Source organism: Hippopotamus amphibius, chromosome 2 (genome assembly GCF_030028045.1).
Source record: "Hippopotamus amphibius kiboko isolate mHipAmp2 chromosome 2, mHipAmp2.hap2, whole genome shotgun sequence".
Taxonomy (NCBI): Eukaryota; Metazoa; Chordata; class Mammalia; order Artiodactyla; family Hippopotamidae; genus Hippopotamus; species Hippopotamus amphibius.
In genome coordinates this window covers 8,272,867-8,296,166 of record NC_080187.1, presented here as the reverse complement: position 1 = coordinate 8,296,166, position 23,300 = coordinate 8,272,867, and the positions used below count along the sequence as shown (strand labels likewise).

At 55.2% G+C, this 23,300-nt stretch overlaps 1 protein-coding gene across 4 annotated transcripts in view; it reads right to left on the bottom strand.

Annotated features, from left to right (window-relative positions):
• Nucleotides 1-23,300, bottom strand: part of SH2D3C (SH2 domain containing 3C) — a 35,695-nt gene that overhangs the window by 8,240 nt on the left and 4,155 nt on the right. Inside the window, exons 1-5 of one of the 4 annotated variants that reach the window (XM_057725124.1) lie at nt 21,588-21,720; nt 19,071-19,548; nt 8,714-8,753; nt 1,772-1,900; nt 199-653 (exon numbers count right to left, since the gene is read on the bottom strand). In XM_057725124.1, the coding sequence (XP_057581107.1) occupies nt 199-653; nt 1,772-1,900; nt 8,714-8,753; nt 19,071-19,548; nt 21,588-21,624 (1,139 nt within the window). In that variant the 5' untranslated portion in view covers nt 21,625-21,720. Of the gene's footprint in view, nt 1-198; nt 654-1,771; nt 1,901-5,590; nt 5,672-8,713; nt 8,754-17,116; nt 17,219-19,070; nt 19,549-21,587; nt 21,721-23,300 lie in introns of those variants that run through there. The other 3 variants (XM_057725125.1, XM_057725126.1, XM_057725127.1) reach the window with 3 other exon arrangements.

Sequence of the window (23,300 nt, the reverse complement as noted above, 5' to 3'; positions counted from 1 at the left end):
AATAGCAACCTGTGCTCCAGATCTCCACCTAGCACAGCCTGAGCTTCCCCCGTTCTTCCCCGCACACCAAGGTTCCAGGGCAGTCATTTCACCCCAGACCAGCATGACTAGGCCTCCCCTTTCTCACCAGCACTCTCATTACTGACACCCCCACTTGACAGATGGAGAGACTGAGGCCTAGTGCGGGTTCTCACTCACCTGGTAGAGCAGCCATCATTGCGGGTGACCTTGTCAGCAGTGAGCCCGTCGGTCATGGTGACACTGCGCCGCTTCATGTGGCTGCCCTTGGGGCCCGAGGGGCTGGCAGGGCTGGCAGCCTTGCCACCACCCTGGCCCAGGCCGTAGCAGGCCTCCAGGTAGCGCAGTGGGAAGGTGCGGTTGACGGGGCAGTAGATGATGGCACCGCTCTGCTCTGACACAGCCTTGCGGCTGCCCACGTGGTACCGCACGAGGGCCGGCACGTGGTCGAAGCTCTCCTGCTCAAAAAGGTACTGGATGTGGGTGTAGCTCTCGCCTGCCTTCACCACCACCTTGTTGATCTTGAAGTGCAAGGCCTGGTTGCGCCAGCGGCAGGTAAGCACATAGTCCCCCAGGCTGGTGAGCGAGTCCCGGATGAGGAAGTCACCATTGCGCTGCACCAGGGTCTCCGAGACCTGCGAGAGGCAAGGGTCAGGCTGGAGCAGGGCAGGGGCAGGAGAGGGCCAGACCCGGGATCTGAGGGACACAGTGAACAGAGATATCTGAAGCTTGGGAGTTGCACCCTCTGACCCAGATTCAGAGGGTGCAGCTCAGCCAGAAGCCCTGGATCTGGGGCACAAGTTCAGACATGGGAGGACATAACACCCTGGAACGGGGGTCACCGTGATCTAAAACTCAGGTCTCAGACCTACTCCTCAGGGCTCACACTGGGCAGAGTAGATCCTCAATCCTCGTTCCTCTGAACACCCATGCTCTGGCACGTCTCTGGGCCTTAGGACCTCAAGCTACTTTCTCTGGCTAGAACATCCTTCCCACGCTGCCCACCTGGTGAACTCCTATCCATCTCACAATGGCCTCTCTCCTCAGCACCCCTTCCTCAGGGCAGCCCACACTCCCTGCCGGGCACTCCCTTCTTGCACTTCTCCCACTGGGCTCTGACAGTCTACCTGCCTGTCAACCCCCACCCTGGGCTACCAGCCATCCAGGGAAGCCACCTCCTATTTTATCTCTGCATCCTTGGTGCCCAGCACAGGACCTGGCAGTGTTGATACTTGACAAAGACTTATAGCATGAATGAGAAAGGGAACAGGTGACTATTAGCCCAAGTCTGTGCCTCAGCCCAGAAATTCAACATTGTCAAAACTGAGTAGCCTAAGGACTGATACACACTAACCAAACACACAAGAGGCTGATGTATAAACCTATAACAATAACAGTGAAAATAATAGTAGTAATACTAATAACCACCATGAAGGACAATGTTCATTGAGCTCACTGCATGTCAGACATTGTATTAAGCACCTCACACATATTAATTCATTTAATTCTCACAACCAACCTTTAAGGTAGGGACTATTACTATCCTCCATTTCATAGATGAGGAAACTGGGACTCAGAGAGGCGAAGTGACTTGTTCAAGGTCCCACAGTCAATAAATGGTAGAACTAGACCTCATCCCAGTCTGCTCTGATTGAACCCACCAAACAATAGTCAGAGCTTTTCCGGGCTGGTGCTGGCTGAGGCAGTGGGCGGAAGGGTCTAGGGCTGAGGTCCCAGCTCAGGTCCTGCTCACCTCACGGGGGATGCGGCCATGGTACCAGGCATGGCTGCGGAGATCTGTGCTGCTGAGTTTGAGCTCTTCCTCCAACTCCTTGTGCAACTTCTCAGGCGATGAGTCCAGGATGTACTTCTCCTTGGAGAACTGAGCAGAAGACAGCAAAAGTTGGCATCCAATTTGAAGCCCCCTTCCTCTTTCCTTCCCAACCTCCCCCAGCCCAGGTGAACTCATTCCATCTTGGGACCCTGGGAAAACTTAGGCACAGATGCCAGAAAGGTCCTCACCCATGAGTCCCTATCCAAGCAGGAGTGAAGGAATCTCAATTAAATCCACCAAAAAGTGCCTACTGTGTTCAGGCTCTGCACTGTGTGCCAGGGTAGATAGGGCAATAAATAAACCTGTCCTCAAGGAAGCCCCTAGTCTAAAAGGAAAGGCAAAAGCGACATGAGCATCTGAGCAAACTGCGGTCAGCACCACACTACTGGACAGCGGCAAAGAGCCCGGTAGATTTTCAAAGGCAGGAGATGAAGTCTAGGCTAGATGGAGTGGTCCAGGAAGGCTTCCTGAAGGAGACGGCAATTACAGACACTCGTTATGCACCAAGGACACCAAACTGATTTTGAAGTGGGGGAGGGAGGATTTCTACAAGTGGATAAGACAGCAGGTACCTAGGCAAAAGCATGGACAAAAACAGGGCTGAAAGGACAAGGATACATTCTGGGACAGTGAATTATACAAGGGTGGAAAAGGCAGCTACAAACAGGGAAGCAGAGCTGCCCCCGCCCCAAAAGACATCTGTGATGTCCTTTGCAGTTCCCAAAGCCCTTTCTTCCTTGCTATCTCAAGCAATCCTTGCTAGATGGGAAAACTGCAGCCCAGCAGGGAAGCCCAAGGTCACTCACTGAAGATAATGTCCAGGATCCTGCCTTCCACCTGCCCAAGGGGGAAGATTCCTGGTTTCCTGGTTACTGTGGCCTAGGGTTAGAGTCCTAAGAACAGAAGGAAGGGAGCCCCTGCTGCCAGGTGCACCCCCACCACGGAGCCCAGCCCAAACCTGGCTGTGTTGTGTGAGTTCTCTGGGTCTCAGTTTCTTCCTCTGTAAAATGGGTACAATTGCAGAACCTGCCTCACCGGGTTGCAAGGATGAAAGGAGACAATACTCCAGAGCACTAAGACTAGCCCATAGAAGTCGTTGTCACTGTGAGAACATGTGACATTGCTTCCTCTCCCTTCCCCCAATTCCAGGCCCTGAAGATAGCTGGTCCAGGACAGATAGATCTGGCAGCAGGACAGATGAAGGGGGACACTAAAGGGCGATCTCTCCCCAGGACCCCCTCCTTACCAGGGTCCAGCGTGCTCCAGTCCACTCCCTGCCTCCTCTGACCTTTCACAGTTCCCAGAGCCTAACCCTGACACTCCATTCTCCACCCCTCTGCTCCTACTGCCTTCCTTGGTTTACCTCAATCTACACTGCTCCCAAGACATCCTGGTTCCCAGCTTCCAAGATATCTAGAATCTTTGCCTCCATTATTTCAGCATTGACTGAACCCCCACTCTGCGACAGGTCCTGTGCCAGGGGCTGAGCCCAAGGTCATCAGGACAGGCAGCCTCTGTCCTGGGGGAGCCACACAGACACTGACAAGCAATCCCAGGGTTTCTGGATGTTCAGAGATGCACAGATAGCTCCGGGAGCAGATAAGCATGTCCCTCCTCATCTGGTCAGGAAGTCCCTGAAGAGGTGACATTTCCACTGAGGCCTGAATGAGCCAAGCAAAAGCGTCAGGGTAGGGACAGACAGTTGGACAGGCAGGCAGGAAAGTGCTCTGGGAAGAGAGTGGCAAACTGTGGGCAGAGCCAAGGCCCTGGGAGTGGAGTGGGGGAGAAACTTCGAAAGGGCTGGGGGTGACAGGGGCAGGCGTGGCAGGGTTGTGAGGCTGCCTTGGGGAGCTGGGGTTTACCCAGAGGCCACAGCAGAGCCACAGAAAGTTTTTAAAGTATTGGAGAAGGTTCGATCCACTGTGTGGAGATGGCCTAGTGTTTTCCAGGCAATGGCAGGGTGGGGTGGGGCGTGGGGATGGGAATTGGGGGAAGGGTGTTTAGACAACCATTGATTGGTTTAGGGAAGAGGGCAGAGGGGTCAGAGAGGATTCCAGGTAGAGAGGCTGGGAGGACAATGAGACACTCTCCAAAATGGGTAAGCCTGGGGCAGGAGCAACTTGGCAATGGCCGCATAAAAATTTGGGCTTTGAGGAGCCTGTAGGGCTCTGGGGACAGATGGTGGGTGTGGGTGATGGAGATGAGTGCTCAGGGAAAGGCAGGGCCTGGGGATGGGGGTTCTGTACCTCCCCTGCCCAGGGTAAAAACCGATACCCCAGAAAGGCAGGGAGGTCTGGGGTGAACTGAGATTTGGGCCTTCTTAGATACCTACACTTCTCCATGGGGTTCCCCATTCTTCAGGGCCCTGGCCCCTCTCTTATACCACCACACCCTGGGGAGGGAAGAGGGGAGACTCCTTTTCCTTGAAAAAGAGCATACAGTTGAGAATTTGTCCCAGTTCCACAGCTGGAGCAAGAGGTACAGAGGGCAAAGAAGGGGAGGAGGCTGTGTGCGAAAGAACCTGGCCCCAAGACTCTGCCTGCCACTGTGTGACCTTGAGCAAGTCACTTTCTCTCTCTGGGCCTCGGTAGCTTCATATGTAAACGGTGGGGGGGGGGGCGGTGGGAGCCTGGGCTCCCACTTTTCCAGCCATAATCAATGGTCTGGGAGAATCTGGGGGGACAAACTTGGTCCTCCCACACACCTGAGGTTAGGAAACCCTAGGGTCCCTGTGCCCTCTTCCTCACCTCCGACTCGGAGGTCCCTAGCTCCCAAGGGGAGTGGGTGCTGGGGCGCGAATGCAGCATCCCTGCGCCCGGTGCACTGCTATTGGCCAGAGATGATCTCACCGCCTCCCGGCCTGCGAGCGCCTGATTGGCGGGTGAGGGGATGCTGCGCTCAGCCGCCGGCGGGGCAGTCATTCAGGCGGGCTCGGAGCATGTGTGTAAGCTTGGGGGAGTGCAGAGGTGATGCGCCTCGCGTCCCCCAGGGGGCACGGGAGCCAAAAGCGCGGAGACCCCGGGTCAGGGGTTTAACCCCTTCTCTCCAGCCGGTGCCCAGCAAGCCGCCTCTAGCTCCCTTCAGTCTCGCAACCCTAAGCAAAGCCATCCCCAGATGATGCTCCGCAGAGAGGCGGGGTCGGGTCCTCCCCTCCACCCCCTTCCGTTTAACCCTTTCACCGCCACGGCGCCGTCCCGCACTGCCCGGCCAGCTGGGCTAGGAGACCCGCGCCCGCAGCACGCCCGAGCCCACCTAGCCGGCAGGAGGGTTGCGGGCGCTCTGGCCCCAGCCCCGGCACCCGCGGCATCCCCTCAGCTTCCCACCTCTCGCTCAGCCTTTGGACCCCAGCCCAGCGCCCCCGGTACAATGGGGAGTCAGGCTGTCCGGGTCAGCCGCAGGGGCCAGAGTGCTCGCTGGAGAACCGGCAGGACGCCAGGGACCCCATCTCCCGGTACTCATTGCCCCAGCTCAGCTCCGTCCTGCGAAGGAGGCAGGACCGAACGGCAGCCTCCGCAGCCCCGAGTCTCGGGAGTGGCAGCTGGACCCTCTCCCTGCGGAGCGTCTGGGCGCCCAGAGGTGAGGCTGGGGCGACCCCGCCCCCTCCCGCAGCCCGCAGCCCGCAGCCCCTGCCCGTCCGGACCCTGCGCGGCGCCACGGGCTGTGGCTCCCCGGCTCCTGGGGCGAGCGGCCAGGGGTCCCAGCCCGGAGCGCCTGGCGGGGGCCGAGCCGCCCCCTCACCTGCACCTGCACGAAGGAGCCGCGGTAGAAGCAGCAGGCGGCGGCCGACAGGGCGCTCCACAGGCTGCACCGCTCGGTCATGGTGGGGCCGGGCGGCCGGGGCCGGGACGGTGCGGGGGGCGGCGGCCGGCGGGGCAGGGGCGCGGGACCGACCGGGCTGGGCACCGGCTGCGCGTGCCTCTCGGCGGCGCGATTACCTCATCTCCTTGTCGGGGGAGGAGCGGGGAGGCGGGGCGGGGAGACCCCACCCTCCAGCCGGCCCCGGGAGGGGAGGGGGCCATTGTTCCTCCCTCCGCCCGCCCCCGGCTCCCCGCCCCTCGCCCCCGGCGCTCCAGCCCCGTGCGCCCCGGCAATCTGGAGTCCGGGGAGGCGGAGTGGAGGACCTGCCACGGGGGGCTTCACAGCGGGGCAGAAGGATGGGGTGGGGACCCCTGGGTCGGCAAGGGAGTGGAGGGGGGGTCCTGCTTCCCCTACTCGCCTCACCCCTCGCTAACCCGGAGCGGGCAGAGACTTTGAATTAAATCATATCTAAAGCTGGGGAAAATCCCTGTATATGTTTGACCAAATCCTTTGTGGCCTCAGGAGATCTCCCTGAACCCAGCATTTCTCATCTCTGATTTGGAATCAGGGACTCTGCTGGGAATTGCGGGATGTTCCAGTGACAGACTGGGGGGTGGGGGTGGGGGGACAGAGACCCAGTAAGGCTCACTGGTTTGGGAATCAACATGGGTTCAACTAGCGGTGCCCCACCTCCAGCCAACCAGTGCCTTCTCTTGGAGCCTGGATTTACTCATCTGGAAAACATACCTGTGCTGACCTCAGAGAACTCTTGTGAGCATTGGCTGAGCTGATGCATGTAAGTTGTCAAACATAAAGTAAGTGCTCAGTAAATGCCTGCTATTGTTTTCAAGCTTAGTGTCTTAGAATCTGGACTTTTGGTCCTAGAATCATAGGCTCTTCAGTGCAAAGGGATTCATTGCTGCCTCAGGCCTGGAGTTCAAATCCTTTTGACAGGCTGTGTGACCTTAGGCAGGTGAGTTCACCTCTCTGGGCCTCAGATGTTTGATTATTTTCTGTAAGTGCATCTGAAGCTCTGAGCATGGAACTTGGAATTTTATGGTCTTGGAACTTTAGAATCCTTGCCTTAGGATCAAAGTACCCACATCACGTTCTGAGAAACCCTGAAGCTCTGGAAGCTAAGCACATAAGGTCAGGAATGGACTTTTGGTAACTGACTATTGCTTCCACCCTCATCTGAGGCTTGAAGCTAAAACTAACATTCCTTTGAGTTCATCCTTTAGGGGATTGTTTAATCAACTCCAGTGAGCAGGTATTATTTCTTTCATAGCATTTTTTTAATTACATTTTTTTCAGCCCCGTAAACCAAAGGAAAAATACAAAGCTAATAATCCTCACAGGGACCACACTACCACCAGTGATGGGGATCTCATTACCTTGCCAGGCAGCTGGGATCTGTGGGGTGCTGCAACATGCCCCTGTGTGGTCCACCACTGGCTTCCGTGCCAGTTCTCCCTGAGGCCTCTCTCCCCCTGTGGTGTCAGGGCTCTGCACAAGGAGCCAGGGCCCAAATCCCAGGAGCAGCTCCTGCTCAACTTGCTGCAGCCCTGGGCTGCATTTCCTGGGCTCACTCAGCTTGCTTTCTGACCTCGCCCACACTCTTCCTTCTGCCAGAATCACTCTACCACCCATCTCTGCTTATCTTTATCTCTGTTCCAGCTTTCTGTTTGGAGAGAGCAACTGCAACGTCTTAGCTTCAGTACCTCCTCCTCCCAGAAAGCCTTCCTGGTCTTCTCGTCCCCAGCTCCTGAGCTGAAAGTCATCCCCTACCTCCGAAGCGCCACTGGCTTCTTATCTGAGTCCTCTGGGGATAGGGGCGGAGGGCGGGCGGGGCGCGGGGGGGGGGGGACAGCAAGCTGAGCACTTCCCACAGTGCTCATTACTAGTCACTTACACAGAGCTTTACAGGCAACATCTTGGGTGATGGACTGTCCCTGGGTCAGGAACCAGCCCAGGCCTGCTCTCTTCCAGGCCCAGAACTCCCCTTCATGGGCATGGACTCATTGAGCCCATAGCAACCCTGGGTTGTAGACACCACTGTTACCCTATTTCACACAGGTAAACAGTGAGGCTTCAGAGAGGTCACACACACACTCAAAGTCATGAGTCAAATAAGTGGCAGATCTGGGTCCACTGGATTACAGAACACAAGCCCAAACCATTGTGTGGTTCTACTCGGGTTCCCACGTGGGCCAGGAGCCCTTGGAACACAGGGCCTGGTGCTCCTTGCCCTCGGCTGTGTGCTCACACATGGCAGGGGACCTGGCTCAGGGTGGGTCCTCCTGGATGTGGAAGGCCAAGGTTTCTGTCCATGGTCTTGGCATCAAATAAACTTGGACAGCAATCCCAGTTCTGCCCTGCAGTAGCTGTGTGCCTGTGGGCAAGTCACTGCACTTCTCCGAGCCTCAAGTTTCCCATCCTCAAGTAAATGGGCACAAGAAAGCCCTCACTGCCCCACGATGAGGGAAGAAATCAAAGACCTCATTCACATAAAGAGCTCAGAACTGTCTCCCTTCTAGTGCCAGCCGCCAGCCCAGGGGTCCGCACACAGTAGGCACTCGGAATGTTCTGTCGTGTTATTATTGTCATCATTACTATTTCAAAACTGCATTTTCAACATTCTCAGTGCCGGGGACGAATTAAGCTTATGATCGATGTGACTATGCCCATTATGTGTGATGAGGAACTGAGTCATCCTTTCCTGCTGCCACCTCTCGCCACCAGCAAACGCTCAGAGACTGAGTGGGATTACAGCCGGTCTTCGTGTGCAGGCACCCTCGGGGCCCTGTCCAGCTGGCAGCTGGATGGAGTCTGGTGGTAACAAACATTGGGAAGTCCTGAGTTTGGGGCCAGGAAAGAATGATGGCAGGCATGGGAAGAAGATGCTGGGAGTGAAAGCAGACCCTGCAGGCTGCCCCGACCCCTAGACCCCCTCCTCCTGGGAACAGTCAGTGAAGTCTGACTCCTAACAAGGTCAGAAAAGGACTCTGCCCTTCCTGGAAGAGGCTCAGGGCCCTCCAGTGTCCCCTGCCCAGCCCCTCTTACCTTCACATAGTCCCCGCCAGCCTCGGGCTCTCCAGTGGCCCTGGAATGAGAGAAGAGAGGTGAGCGTCCCCAGCCCTGCTTGGCTCCGCAGCTGCCAGTCTCTGCCCACCTGCATGGTGGCAGCACCCGAAGGCAGGAGGGGGCACCGCAGCTGATAGCACTTGTTGGAATCTGCTGGCTGGGCTACTCCTCCACTCTCTAGCTGTGTGATCATAGGCAAGTGCCTTCACCTCTCTGAGCCTGTGTTTCCTATCTGTACATCAGGGTAATGACAGCCTCTGCTTCATCGGGTTGTCTCGAGGACTCTGGGAGCTGATGAATGTTACATGCTTAACACGGGCTGCTTCCTGAATCGCTGTCATCACCCAGCTTCAGGAAGCTGCTCTCTTCTGGTGTTCGCACCCCACCTCCTCCCTGACCTTACATATTAGTGGCCCTAGGCTGGGCCTCAGCCTCCTTTCCTCCCATCCTACATTCATTCTCTAGTGCACAGTGACCCACCCAGGGGCACATCATGGTACCATTGCTGCTGACAGTTGGCTGCACAATTGATCCCTTCCCCTCAGAGGTGGCCAGGATGGAGCCTGGAGAGGCCAGAGGTGGGAGGTGGGGGTGGGGTGGGGGCTGTTTTTCCCAGATGCCAAATAAATATCACCCTTCCTCATGAGGGCCTCCGTGAGCCACGTCCCCCGGTCCTCGGCCTTAAATGCCCTCCCTTCTCTGGTGCAGCCTGGACCTGCCCTTTCAACACCAGACTCAGAACCCCAACCACCTCCTTCGCATCTCCTCCATCTCCTCTCATCTCGACTTTCATATCCAAAGCAGGACTGCTGATCCCCTCTCCCCGCCCCCCCAACCATGCCCCTTTCCCCCACATCCACTTCCCATCTCAGTTGATGTCAGCTTCATCCTTCTTGTTGCTTTGTTTGGCCCCAAACCCTGCAGTCCTCTGTGCCTCCACTCTCACTCACACTCCACACCCAATCCATCAGGAAATCCTGCAGCTCTCCTTCCAAAATAGATCCTGACCACTTCTCTCCGTGTGTCAACTCTGCCTCATCTGGGATGCCCTCTGTGTCCTCTGTGGAGCACACAGCAGCCTTCTGCCCTCACATCCCTTAATCAGCTCCCTCCACTGCCCGGGCGGCACTCAGGTGAAATCTAAGCAGATCACAGTGCACAAACCACCCCCAAGCTTCCCATCTCTCAAAGAACAAAATCTAAATCCTGCTCCGTGGCCTGCAAATGGCTGGCCAAATAATTTTATCTAAGAAACCAAGACTTTTCTTCCCTTGTAAGAGTAAACAGGGTGCCATTTTTATGCCAGAAAAACAAGTGTAAACAGGCTCAAATGTTCCCCAGCCTACAAGATCCTGTGTGACCCTGGTGGTACCCGACTGCCCATCTCACCAATTCCTACCCCCAAAATATGCCTTCCTCCCTCATTCTGTCCCTCATTCTGCTCCAGCCACATTGGCCTCCTTGCCTTCTTGCCACAGGGCCTTTGCATTTGCTATTCCCTTGCCTGGAATGCTCTTCTCCTAGATCATCGCACAGCTTGCCCCTCCCCTTACTTTATTTAGAGCTCTGCTTAATGTTCCCAACTCAGAGAAGCCTTCCCTGACCACCCTACTGAGAACAGTTGCTTGTCCTTCACTCTCTGTCCTCAACCCTGCTTTATTTTCCTCAATCTCTGCCTGAAACCATCACTTTACATTTATTTGTTGACTTTTAATCACCTGACGCCTCCACCAGGGCACTGACTTCGTCTCATTCACTGTTGAGCCCCAAGCACAGTGCCTGGCATATGGTAGGAGCTCAAGAACTCTTTATTGCTTAAGGCATGTATGAACAGTAAACCCTCAACCAGTATTCATCACTATTGTTATTATTAATTCTGCCAGGCTGGGCCGGCTTCTCTGGCTGGCACAGGCCTCAGTATTCCCATCTGCAAATTAGGGAGAGAAGTCAAACATCGAGGAACTGCTTCCTCAAATTCAGAAGCCCCAACTTTAAATTTTAATGTGATAAATCTAATAAAATAAATTTTAGATTAACAAAAGCTGAGCTAAAAACAAGACAAAGCAAAACCTGTAGGTGAGGTATGTGTTTCCAGGGCAGAATTCCACTCAGGGCTCCCCGCCCCAGCTCCTGAGGCCAAGGGCTCCTCATTGAGAAGCTGTCTGACATCGCTCCCTGTTCTGACATTCCAGAGTCCCTGGTGCTAGCCTTCCTTTCTGCAAAGTCCTTCCTGACCTCTAACCATAGTCACTCAAGCTGCAGCCTGGCCCCAGCAGGCTCCTAAAGCTGTTTGGGTTCTCTCTGTCCAGCCAAGGTGGGAATAGGGTGGGGTATGGACCCCTCCCCCCGCTCACCTCCCTGCTCTTCCTGGGTGAGGTGTCCCATCCCAGTGTTTCCGGCCATTCAGGCCCAGAAATCCTCCAACTGCTGGGAACACATTGGCCAGGACACTGGGATCACCCCAGCGCTTCCTCCTGCTTCCTGTCCACTTCCCCTCACGCTCTGGGCAGGAGCAGAGCCTTGGAGGGGGGGTGCCTGCCCCAAGGAGCAGGTGGGCTGAGGTGGCCAGAACCAATAGGGGTGCTCAGGCAGAGGCCCAGGCCCAGGAAGCTGAGGGCCTGGAGCCACAACCAGCCCCCATCGCCTCTCCCTAACCCTCTACAACACTCCAGGATCTCTAAGACACAAGGTGGCCATGTGGGCTTCCCACCCACTGCCATCAGTTGCCTAGACTCTGGCCACTACCTCATCACCGCCTCCTGGTCTGCATCTGTGCCCCTGTGACTTGTTCTCACCCCAGCAGCCAGAGCAGTCCTGCTAAAATGAAAGTCAGATCACGCCTTTCCTCTGCTCCAACCACTGGAGTGGCCCCTAGTTTCACTCAGAGTAAGAGCTGAAGTTCTCATAACAGCCTTCGCATACCGGCTCCTCACCACCTCTCCCACCCGCCGCCCAACCACACTCCCCTCACTCACGCCGCCCCAGCCAAGCCAGGCCTCTTGCTGCCTTCTTTCCCTACCTCAGGGCCTTTGCACTTTCTGCTCCCTCTGCCAGAATACTTTCCCTCCAGATATCCACAGAGCCACTGCCTTTCCTTCTTCTGGTTTTTACCAAAATGTCCCCTTCTCAGTGAGGCCTTCCTTGGCCACCCACCTGGAAGTGAAATATGGCCTCTCCATGCTCCCCACCTCCCCGCCCTGTTTTGTTGTCCTCCATAGCGCTTCATTTGACTTGCCACGCTCTATCTCCTCTCACCAGAACACCAGCTCCACAAGGGCAGGGGTTGCGTTCTGCCTAGAATAGAACCAGGCACCCTATAAATGTTTTGTTTTGTTCTAATTTTTGGCTGCACCACACAGCACGCGGGATCTTAGTTCCCTGACCAGGGATCAAACCCATGACCCCTGCAGTGGAAGGGCAATGTGTTAGCCACTGGACCGCCAGGGAAGTCCCTATAAAGATGCTTTTGAGTGAGTGAATGTCACACATCCCCTGCAATGCTGAGGACAAGCTCTGGTTCTCATGGGCCAGCCCTCTGTGGCCCAGCCCCTGCCGGCCCCTCCTCTTCTCCTCCTTAGGGTGCTCTGTGCACTTAGGCCTCATGCTTCCTCCAAAGAGCTCTACTCTCTTCAGCCTCAGGACCTTTGCACATGATATTCCCTCTGCCTAGAGGAATTCTCTCCTTTAGAGTCAGAGTAATTCCTACTCAGCCTACAGATCTCACTTTGCTTGGAAATTTCTAGAACGTTCTCCCTCCCTTTGTAATGATCAAAGCTTCCATTTTTAAATACTCAGCTCCATTAATTAATCGATTATTTTATTGGATTTAAAAGGCACTTCCCCTCTAATATTAGTGGTGACATCAATTAATAAATAATAGTGACAATTGAGCTAAATCAGTTCCATTAATCAACTGCATTAATTATTTAAATAACCAATCCTTTTAATTGCCTGTATTAGCTGATTTGCTCTTAAAACTGATACCACTTATTGCATATATTAGCTTAATTAATTGAATTAATGACCAGTGATTACAGCCCATTATCCTTTATTTCCCCAAACCAGATTTCAGTCTGAGCTTTACCTTCAGGGCCTCCATCCCCGCCCGGAAGAAAGGGTGAGGCTTCCCCAGAGACCATGGAGGAGAGGCTGCCGTCCTGTTCCACCCTGGCCCTCCCTCGCCATGGGCAGCCTTGCCCTGCAGAACCCTGCAGCCTCCCTGCCCTCTGTCTGTCTCCCAGTTTGCTCCCTTGGGCCTCCAGGCCTGGTCATATGGTCTTGAGTGGAGACTTCCCTAACTTTTGCCTTCTGCTTCTCAGCTTTCCCCCTGCCCTCCCCTCTCTGAACTTCAACTTCCTCATCTGTGAAATGGGCATATTTTAACTGTCTTCCCAGAGGGGCTGCAAGGATCCTATGAGAAAGAAGGGTGCAAGGTTCCTTAATCCTTATGGCTCCTCTCTCTGCCCCAGCCATCCCAGCTCTGCGCTCCTTTGTCCTTAAAGGGCCTGAGCAGAGAGCGCTGGGGCGGAAAGCCCAATCTCTCTGGGGATACTCAGCCATGGGGCCTTTGGGATTCCCTGCCAGGAAGGCCCTTGGCTTTAGCCCCTGCCCTGCCCCCTCTCTTGTACAATAAGCCACCACCATCCTGGAGACATCCCTGCTTCTCTCCACCGTTGTGCGCCCTCAGTCTTCTTGACAGGGGTGAGCTCCCAGCAGACCTCAGGAAGGGCGCCAGCCCTGTGAGGAGAAGGCAGATGGGGGCCGCTCTTGCCAGGGCAGAGCTGAGGCGTCTGAGTCCCGAGAGCTGCTGAGAATCGACGCTGCTGGAGAAGAGCCCACGGGGAAGACAACCGAGTGCCTGTGGAAGGCCCATTTTATGGCAGGGCACACAGCTGCTCAGACGAGACACGGGGTGGCTCTGCTCTGCTCCTTGCCTGAGGCGGGCTCCCCCAGAAGACGGGGACTGCTCCTGGACAGAGATGGGGAGACGCTGGGGAGGGGAAAGCGAACAAAAACATTCCGACCAGACCAGGAGCCCAGAATCAACATCAGGAAGAGGAAATGGAGTGGGGATGACAGAGGGAAGGCCCTTGAGGGCTCTGGAAAGGGCCCTCAGCTGAGAGGGAGGAGGCTGTGTGACCCTGGCCCTCTCTTTGGGCCTCAGTTTCCTCTTCTATAAATGGGTGTGGTGATTGCCTGAGCATCCTGTGTACCGGTACGTCCTCAGGCTGAGTGCAGGGTAAATGCTCTACCTCATCTGGTCCTCACAAGGACCCTGTGAAGCAGGTGCTATTATTGTCCCCAATTTTCAGATGGGGAAACTGAGGGTCAGAGAGGGGAAGGGGGGGCTTCTTAATATTGTAAAGACAGTCAGTGGGCCTCTGAGCTGCTGATGTATCCGACCCCTGTCCTCCTCAGCTCTCACGCCACATACGTCCAGCATTCTGTCAACAGGGTCCCCTGAGGGTTTGAGGGGATGTGGCTCCAGCTGGGGTTGGGGGGACCATCCACCCTTCCTGAGCCAGTGCAGTTCCCACAGTCTGAGGCGTCTGGGGGTCTCGAAGGCTGTGAGAAAGTCTCCACAGGAAATGAGAGCCGGGAGCAGCTGGGCCCCTTCCGAAGACAAGGACCAGCCGCCCAGAGCCTGAGGAGGCTGAACGGGCTGGGCCCACCACAGCCCCCTCCCCCGGTGGGTAATCACTACCAGATGCCTGGCAGCTGACGTCACTTTGCAGGGCCAAGAGGGTCGTGGGACTCTGGGGAGTGTTGGGAATTCTTGGACCAGAATCAACATTCCAAAAGGAAATGGAGGGGGGGTGGTCTTGGCCTGTTCTCAGTGCCTGGCACTAGGGCTGGGCCATGGTCAACCCCATAGGAGACCATGGTCAACCCCATAGGAGACCCCAGCCCCCAGCTCTCCTGGTCTCCAAGTCTCAGTTTCCTTCTGAACAGCCCTGGGAGTGGGAGTGGAGCGGCCTGGGTCTCTGGGAGGGATGAAAGGATGCTTGGGTGAGACACTTTAGAACGAGTAAGACTGCAGTGAAATCCTCCTCAAAGGAGAGGGCCACATAAACCATGTCAGAGTGGAGCTTTCCTCTGCTCAAGGCCAGCAACGGCTCCCACCTCGCTCAGAGTCAAAGCCAGGTCCTTGCCGGGCCTTCCAGGCCTTACTTATCTGAATCCATTTCCTCTCTGGCCTCGTTACCACCACTCCTCTCCCCAGCCCCCATCTTGCTGTCTGCTGCTCCTCACACATGCCAAGGAGGCTCCCACCTCAGGGCCTTCGTACCTGCTGTTCCTTCGGCCTAATATACCCTTCCCTAGATATCAAGAGGGTTGGTTCCCCGTACACCTGAAACTAATATAATATTGTATATCAACTATATTTCAGTTTAAAAAGAAAAAAAAAAAAAAAAGAGGATCTGTTCCCTCGTCTCCTTTGCTCAAACATGAGGTTCTCACTGAGACTTTTTTCCTGGCTAAGCTTCTTAAATTGCCACCACCAGCCACTACCCCCCAAGACCAGTTCCTCTACTTGATTTAAATCTATCTCTGTAGTGCTTTTCTCTTCTGGCTGACGAGGTAAGCCCTTATCTTGTTCAACATCTGTCTCCCCCACACTGGAATGGGGGCTCCATGAGAGCAGGGTTTTGTCTGCTGTGCTCACTGCTGTCTCCCCAGAACCTGGAAGAGTGTCTACGGCATAGTTGCATCTAAGTAACTATTCAAATGAATGAAATTCCAACTCAAATGTGCCACCTCGAGCAAGTTGTTAACCTCACAAAACCTCGATGTCTTCATCTGTAAAATGGGCTCTTATTACCGCCTTTCCAGGGGGTTATGGGAAGTCATTGGAAGTAACAGTAGAGACAGCTCTGAGATTTTTACTTGCAGGAAGTGAAATGTGGCCTAGTGGTTAAGAGCTTGGGTTTGTGAGTTGGTCAGGTTGGAATCAAATCTAAGCTCTGACACTTAATCTCTCTGTGACCCCAGGAAAGTCCCTTTCTGTCTCTGAACTTCAGTCTCCTCACTGGTAAAATGCAGCAAATAGAGGCTCCATCCTCATAGGGCCCATGTGGTAGCTGGCACACTTTGAGTGTTCCAGGCAGGGCCAGCCAGTTGTCCTCTGGTGGGACCCTGGCCTGACAACTCCTGTGTGTGGCGTGGTGGGGGACCTCCCCTCCCTCTCTGAGCCTCCACTTCCTCCTCTATAACATGGACTGAAGGGTAGTGTGTCAGGGCTCTCTGGACCCACTAATTCCCTGCAGAAACCTGAGGGTGTGGGGGGAAGGGGGGAGGCTGGGCTGGCACTCTCCTTTTTGGGAGCTAAAGGCCCTTCATTCCCTGTGCTATCGGCCCCTCCTCCCTCCTTCCTCTGCATCCCCCATGATCTCAGCAGGGAACAGGGCACCAGGAAACTCCTGCAGCCTCACCTCTTCCCCTTCCTTCCTTCTGCTCCAGGTGCACCCTGCTTCCCAGAGGGGAGGGGAGGGACACGTCTCCCCCAACTTAGGCTGCTCCCTGAGCAGCCACTGGGATGACCCCCTTGGGACACTCGGGCATGAGGTCCCCAGTCTTACTCAGTGGCAGTTCTCAAATGGCCTCGTCCCCAAGCTGGATGGATCCTCAGAGCCCAGCCCAGGCCCATCTTGGCTGCTGGGGAGACTGAGGCCCGGAGTAGCGTAGAGTAAGCCTGAGCTCACACAGGCAAAGCAGCTCTCCCGACTCCAGCACAGGGCTGGGTTCCACAGGCTGCTAGAAGAAATGTTCAACAATTCTTGGCCTCCTACTTGGCCTGGAGGGACACTGGGTCTCAGGGAACCAGGAAGGGGCTCAATCTGATCTGCTAACCCCACCCCCCTCAGGACCCCTGGATATTCCAGATGATTAGGGTGGGAAGGGAGAGTCTCCCCATTTCCTTTGTCAGCTCTAAGCCAGGCCTGATGCCAGAGGCACTGCCAGGACCATCTCTGCCCACAGGGGAGGAAGGCTGGGTCCTAGACTTGGCATTCTTAAAGTGTCTCAAGACCTGCTGGAAGGGAATGAGTTGCTTAGTCGTTGATGGCCTGGTCCAGGAAGGGGGAGTTAAACCCTAGTTCTGACTTTCAGTAGTCCTGTCAAACTGGGCAAGTAAATCTCTCTTTCCTCATCTGTAAACTGGAGATAGTAATAGCGCCTCTCTCCTGGGAATGCTGTGACCAGAAGAGGCCCAACCTGTGCCAGGACAGGGAGGGGACAGAGTTACACCAAAAGGAAGTTTAAAAGTCCCTGATGCTAAACTCACACCCAGGTTTGTCAGCTACCCCAGGGGCAAGGATTTCCCCCTCAGACGACTCCTTTTCCCCGGCGGCGGCCCTCCTCGGTCCCACCTCGGTCACTCACCCTCTGGGTCCCAGTGCTGGGCACCTTCGGCCCACTGCAGTCATGGTTCCCTGTCGTCGCTGCCTGCAGCTCGGGAACCTCCTCTACTCGACGGCTCCCGCCTTTCTCGGGCTACGGAGCTGCCGAGCTCGGAGCAGGACTCCGGGGGAGGAGCCTGGCCTGTAGGCCACGCCTCCAACACGCCCCTCTGCCGTCCCTGGGCGCGCTCCACCGCCTACTCCTCCCTCTGGGAAGGATATGCCCCGCCTCGGACACGCCCTCCGCCTGCTGTCTCGCTCCGCCCTTTCCCCCATCCCTCTCCGACGGAGCGGGAAGGCCACGCCCCCGAGCACACCCCTCCGCCTCGCCCCACCCCACTCCAGGGCCAGCTTCCCCAACAGTCTCCGCGCAGCACGGAAAGGCCACGCCCGTAGACACGCCCACTAACCCCGCCCCGTCCCGCTTCCGCAAACTCCGTGCACTTCTCAGACTTTGGGTTACCTCAGAACGCCCCCGGACCTATAAGGCCCTCTCCCCTACATACAGTCCTTGCCTCACGCCCGAATGAGGCCTAAGTTAAGGGGATGGCAAGAGAAGGCAGCCTGGAGCGGCCAGAGATGGTGGAAAAGCATTGGTTTTATTAATCATAAACGTAAGCACTCCCCTTTGCTGAGCTGTTTGTGGTGTGCCAGCCACTGTGCTAAGATTTTACAGGTAGGTTATTCTTGAATTCTCACCACAACCCTGCGAGGTAGGTGCTATCGTTGTGCCCATTTATCAGATGAGAGAAGTGAGGCTCGGAGGAGGGAACAGACTTGTCCAAGGTCCTGCAATCAGCAAGAGGCAGAGTCTGGACTAGATTCACTCTGCAGCTTTACAAGGTCTTGCTCCCCATTGAAGGACCGATTACCCCACCACACAAAAGCTGTGCTGGATGTCTCAGGGCAAAGCCACTCAAGAGAGGTTCCAGGACCAACCCTAGAGTTACTTTTGCTCAGATTTCCCCCCCTCCCTTTATTTCAGTAGGTATATCTGACCAGTGTGGTTTAGACAAAGGTTCTGAGGGTTGAAAAACCAAGGACCTGTTTGGTTGGGGCTGAGGGGTCTCCCAAGGGCATGAAGTATTGGTCCATAGCTGTAGGGCTTAGAAGATGCTGGGGACAATGTGGTGGATGAGTGTGCAGCCACTGGAGACAGGCATATTCCTGCTCAAATCCCAGCTCTGCAACCTTGGCTGAGTCTCAGTTTCCCCATCTGTAAGATGGAGGGGGGGAGGTGGGTAATAGTATAATCTTTTACAGAGTTTTCAGTGAGTAACATTTGTTTTGACACCCAGTAAAATGGGTACTTACTAAATGAAAGCTATGGTCATATCATCACTATTTGTATTTTTGTACCAACTCAAAACACCTTGTAACCAAGTTAGGTAACAAATGGTTTTCTAGAAAAGGGGAGCAATGTTGTCCAGCAGAATTAAAGGTGGTGATGCTGGTGTGGGGGCCCAAGGCAGGGATCCAGTGATTGGGCTTGGGCCTGACCAGTAGCTGAGGGCCCATGCTGGAGGCTGCCTAGGGCTTTGGACTCAGGTGGGTCAAGTTAGTTCAAGTCCTACCTTTGTCATTTGCTAGGTGTGCAACCTGACTGGGGCAGATGACAGTCCCTCTCTGAATCTCAGGTTCCTCATCTGTCATATGGAAATAGCAGTATCTTCTCCCCGCGTTGTTTTTGTTTTGCTTTGTTTTGTTTCTGTTTGTTTTTGTTTCTTCCCGAGAATTAATTACAAGGGAAGGGCTAAGTACAGTGCCTGGTCAAGAGTAAGCATGTGGTTACTGTGTAGGTGTGTTTGTGTGTGTATGTTTTGTTTTGTTTCTACTCAGATATGTGTGTTGGGGGTCCTCTCCAGGTTCTTTTGGCAGGAGACTGGAGAAACCATCCCCATAGGCCCTGCCCTCACCCTCCCCTGACAGGCACCTACCTTTCTGAGGGCACATTCCTGGGGTCTTGCTCCTCTTCTTTGTCTGCCCTGGGGTCCTCAGGTTTTCTCTTGGGGCCCACTTCCCCTGCTGAAGGGTTGGGTCCCACTGCTGGGGTGTCCTCCACAGGGGCATCGGTCCCCACCACCACCTTCTTGGCTGCCTCCAAGCCTGGAGGGTCAGGCAGACCTCGGGGCACCGCATGGGGCTCAGGACCAACCTCCTGGGCCTCCTGGGTGGCCTGTTGGTCCCGAACCTTCTTGATGCTGGGGCGAGGCATGGTGCCCATGTGGCTGTACATGTCACTGGAACGGGCATAGGCCGGGGGGCTCTTGGGAACTGTCACCATGTCATCCTGTGTGGCGTCAAAGGTGTCAGCCTCCAGATGGGGCCGGATACTGGTGGAGGTCAAAGATCGTCTCAGAGTGAAGGACCGAGGAAGGTTGGACAGACTCCCAAAGCCTTTGAACTTGAAGAACTCTGGAAGGAGAAGGGGAGGGAAAGAAGTTAATGACATTGCCAGCAGTAATAATAATAAAACATCATTGCAGTTCCACTCATTGCGGGTCCAAGGAGGGTTGGGAGCATCCCTGACACCCCCTCTAAGTGTTATGGTATAGCATGGCAGCTCTGGAATCCCATAGCCCTGGACTTGAATCCCTTGAAATTCCACATCCTAGTTCTGTGACCTTAGGCAAGTCACTTGACCTCTCTGAGCCCCATTCTCCATATCACAGAGAATAAATAACATGCTTAACATGGTGCCTGGCACACAGAATAACCTCCATAAGAAGCCATGAAGAGAAGGATGACACTGAGCACAATAAATGCTTCTGCATTTGTCAGACATGCTGCATGCATTCATTGCTTCACTGAATTCACAGCACAACTCCAGGACATAAGTTTAATCCCCCATTTTCCAGATGAGGAGACTGAGGTTCAGAGCTGTGACATGACCTGCCTGAGGTCACACAGCCAGGTGAAGCGTGTGTGTGTGTATGTGTGTGTGTGTGTGTGTGTGTGAGAGAGAGAGAGAGAGATATGTGTGTTGGGGTGGGGAGGGGGGCTTTGAACGAGGCTCTGTGCCCCTGAAGTGAGGATGAGATGAGAAGGGGGTTGTTGGGAGCCTGAGGGTCCCACTCCCTGCGGTTCTCTCCTTCCTGTCAGCTGAGCCCAGTGTGGGGACTCAGGCGGCAGTGCTCGGGTGATACCATCTCTTCGTTTCCGCAGGGGTGCGTGTGAGTTCCCTCCTCCCTGTCCCCAGCTGTGGGCCTGCCCCTCCTCTCAGCCACCACCATCTGACTGACTTCACTACAGCCTCCACATAAGCACGAAGGAGAAACCCTGGCATCTTCCACTTCCTCAGCATCCCAGGTCCTCATGACCACGAAGGAGTATATGGGTAGGATGCCCCCATTTGACCAGACAGAAAACTGAGGCCCAGAGAGGGGAAGGAATTTGCCCAGGGTCACAAAGCAAGGCTGAGCCTGGACAAGGGCCTGGGGCTCTGGACTGCTGGGGTCAGTGTTCTGGGGCTTTCCTCCTAGTCCTGCGCGCGCGCGCGCGCGCGCGCACACACACACACACACACACACACACACCCCACTTGGTCTTAGCCTATGCCTCCTAACAAATGCTGTCAGAAGATGCTGAGAGGCTCTGCTCTTAGAAAGCTATGCCATGGGGCAGCAATTGTGCCAACGACTGCCTCCTTTCTCAGCACGACCTGTTTTGTCCCCTGGGCACTGGGGGTCTGGAGGAAACAGAAGTGGGGCAGAGAGGGAAACTGAGCCCCAGAGTCTAGGAATGTGAGATTGAGCCCTGCTCTGTAACCCATATGACCTCAGGCAAGTCTCTGGGTCTCAGTCTTTTCATCTGTGGAATACAGTCGTGATCCTTGCCCTGTACACCCGCCTTGTGTGCTGTCAGATTGAAAGAATCAGGAAGCCGAAGTTTGCTGGGCCCAGGAAGGGATCACCAACCTGGGGAAGCAGAGTGATGGGTGGATGTGGCCCCTCATTGAGTTGCTCTGGGTCCCAGCATCACTGCTGCTGGGGACATGGGACAGTATCCCATGGCATGCACCCCTTTCCGTGCCTCAGCCCCAGCATCTCCCAACCTGAGACCCCATGTGAACCAGGCCCAGAGGCAGGGGGCGGAGTCTGTGAAGGTCTTCCCTGGGCCATCCATGAGGTCAAAGGGAGCCAGAGGACATGCAGACCAATGGAGAGACTGAGAATTGGGGTGAGGGGAGACAGAGGAGTAGAGATTGGCAGAGACAGACAAGAGAAGAACAGAGATGGAGAGCCTAGCCAGCTGGAGAGAAAGAGATACCCGGACAGAGTGATTGAGAGATGGTGACATGGAAACTCAGAAGCAGAGGCCTCTGGAGAGAGACAGAGATGGGCAGAAAGAGAAACAGAAATGAGACAGAGTGATGAAGAAGCAGATGCAGAGAGACTGAGGTGGACGGACAGACAGAGGAATAAAGGACAGTGCAAATCACACCCTGCACTCACTGAACTTTTTGCCGGCCTTCTTGGTCCCCTCCGTCATCTTGGCAAGTCGTTCAAAGCCCCGGGCTGGAAGGCAAGTGGCCACTCGAAGCTCTGGACATCAGCGTTAAGATGCTTCCCTCACCTCCCCTTCCCCTTTCTCGCGCCCTCTCACTCGCTTCCTCTGTGTATTTTTAAACCAGTGAAACTCCCACAGCCCCACCCTCCCCATCCTCTCCGCAGGGGGCGGAGGCAGGGGCCTCCCCCTGTCTCAGCCCCTGTGGGCCTCCTCCTTGGCCTCCACAGTGGGGAGGCAGGGGGCAGACCACAAGCGCGTGAGATCTGGAAGCTCTGGGAAGTAAACCACAGGCTCTGGGAACAGGGCCCACTGGGCCGGGGGCCTCTGGGGACCTGCCAACAGCTGTCAGGGGGTCTGGCCAGTGGGCTGGGAGGGTGCAGGGAGTCAGGCTTGCGGGCAGGGGTGTTTATTCTAAGCCTCGTTGCCTGGGGATGCACTGGCAGTGGTGGATAGGAGAGTGCAATCGTTTGGCCTGTGGGCTCTGGGACCACCCAGACCCCAATTCAAGTCTTGGCTGGCCGCTCTGTCACCATGTGATCCTGAACTAGGGAGCTCACTTCCCTGAGCCTCAGTTTCCTCTCTCTGAGTAGGGGGTATTTACGGTGCCCACCTCGCAGGGTCCAGAGCTTGGTGCAAAGCCTGGCACAAAATCAATGCCCACCAAGGCAGGGTGACCCCTTTTCAAGCTAGCAGGGACACAGCGATAATTTAGTCCATCACCCCATTGTACAAAGATACCAAAACCAAGGCACAGACAGGCAGGATTGCCCCAGGTCATACAGCAGTTTGGTGGCACAGACTGGGTTACAACTTGCCCTTTCAGGGCCCTTAACCCACAGCCTGGTGTTTTTCCACTCTGCAACCTCCATGTCTGTGTGTATTTGTGTGTGTACTCACGTGGACAGGACAGAGATAAGGAAACGAAACTTGCCCAACACAGGTTGTCCCTGACACCTGCGGAAGCTTTCAGCAGCTGCTGGGGGTTGGTGCAGCCAAAAGACCAGGAGTTTCAAATCCTGGCTCCAAGTGCTGAGTTACTTCCGCCTCTGAAGCCTCAGTCACCTAATCTCTAGAATAGGCACGAGTACAAGGTACACAGTCACCCCACAGAGGCTCCAACATGACTGGACATTATTATTCTGGCCCCAGGGCTGGCTACCGGGGCTGTGAAAGGGGAAGTTCAAGGTCAGGTGGGCCCCATCCTGTATCCTCCGTAAAACTAATGACTACTAACAACTAACATTTTCTGATCACTTAGTACGTGCCAGCCACAGGGCTCAGTTCTTCTGGTTGTTTCTCTTGTCCTCATTCTACAGATGTGGAAACTGAGGCCTCTGCAAAGTCAGGTTACCTGGAATTGTGACCTGCCTGTCCAGCCTTGGAGCCTGAGGTCCTAACTTTCACACTCATAGCTCCCACCACCCTCTGGCATCTGGATGATAGTCTTTGGTGGGGGAAAGGTCTGCTGAACCTTCTTGATGGGATGAGGGGGAACCTCAGGCCCTGGAAGGGAAAGGGACACAGTCCACGAGATGGAGACAGCAAACAGGCCTGGATGGAACAGGTGTTCAAAGTTCAAATGAAAGGATGGGGTTTCTGGACCATGGACTTGGGAGGAAAAGGGGGTACACCTCCAGCTTCCTCTATTGAGCACTGAC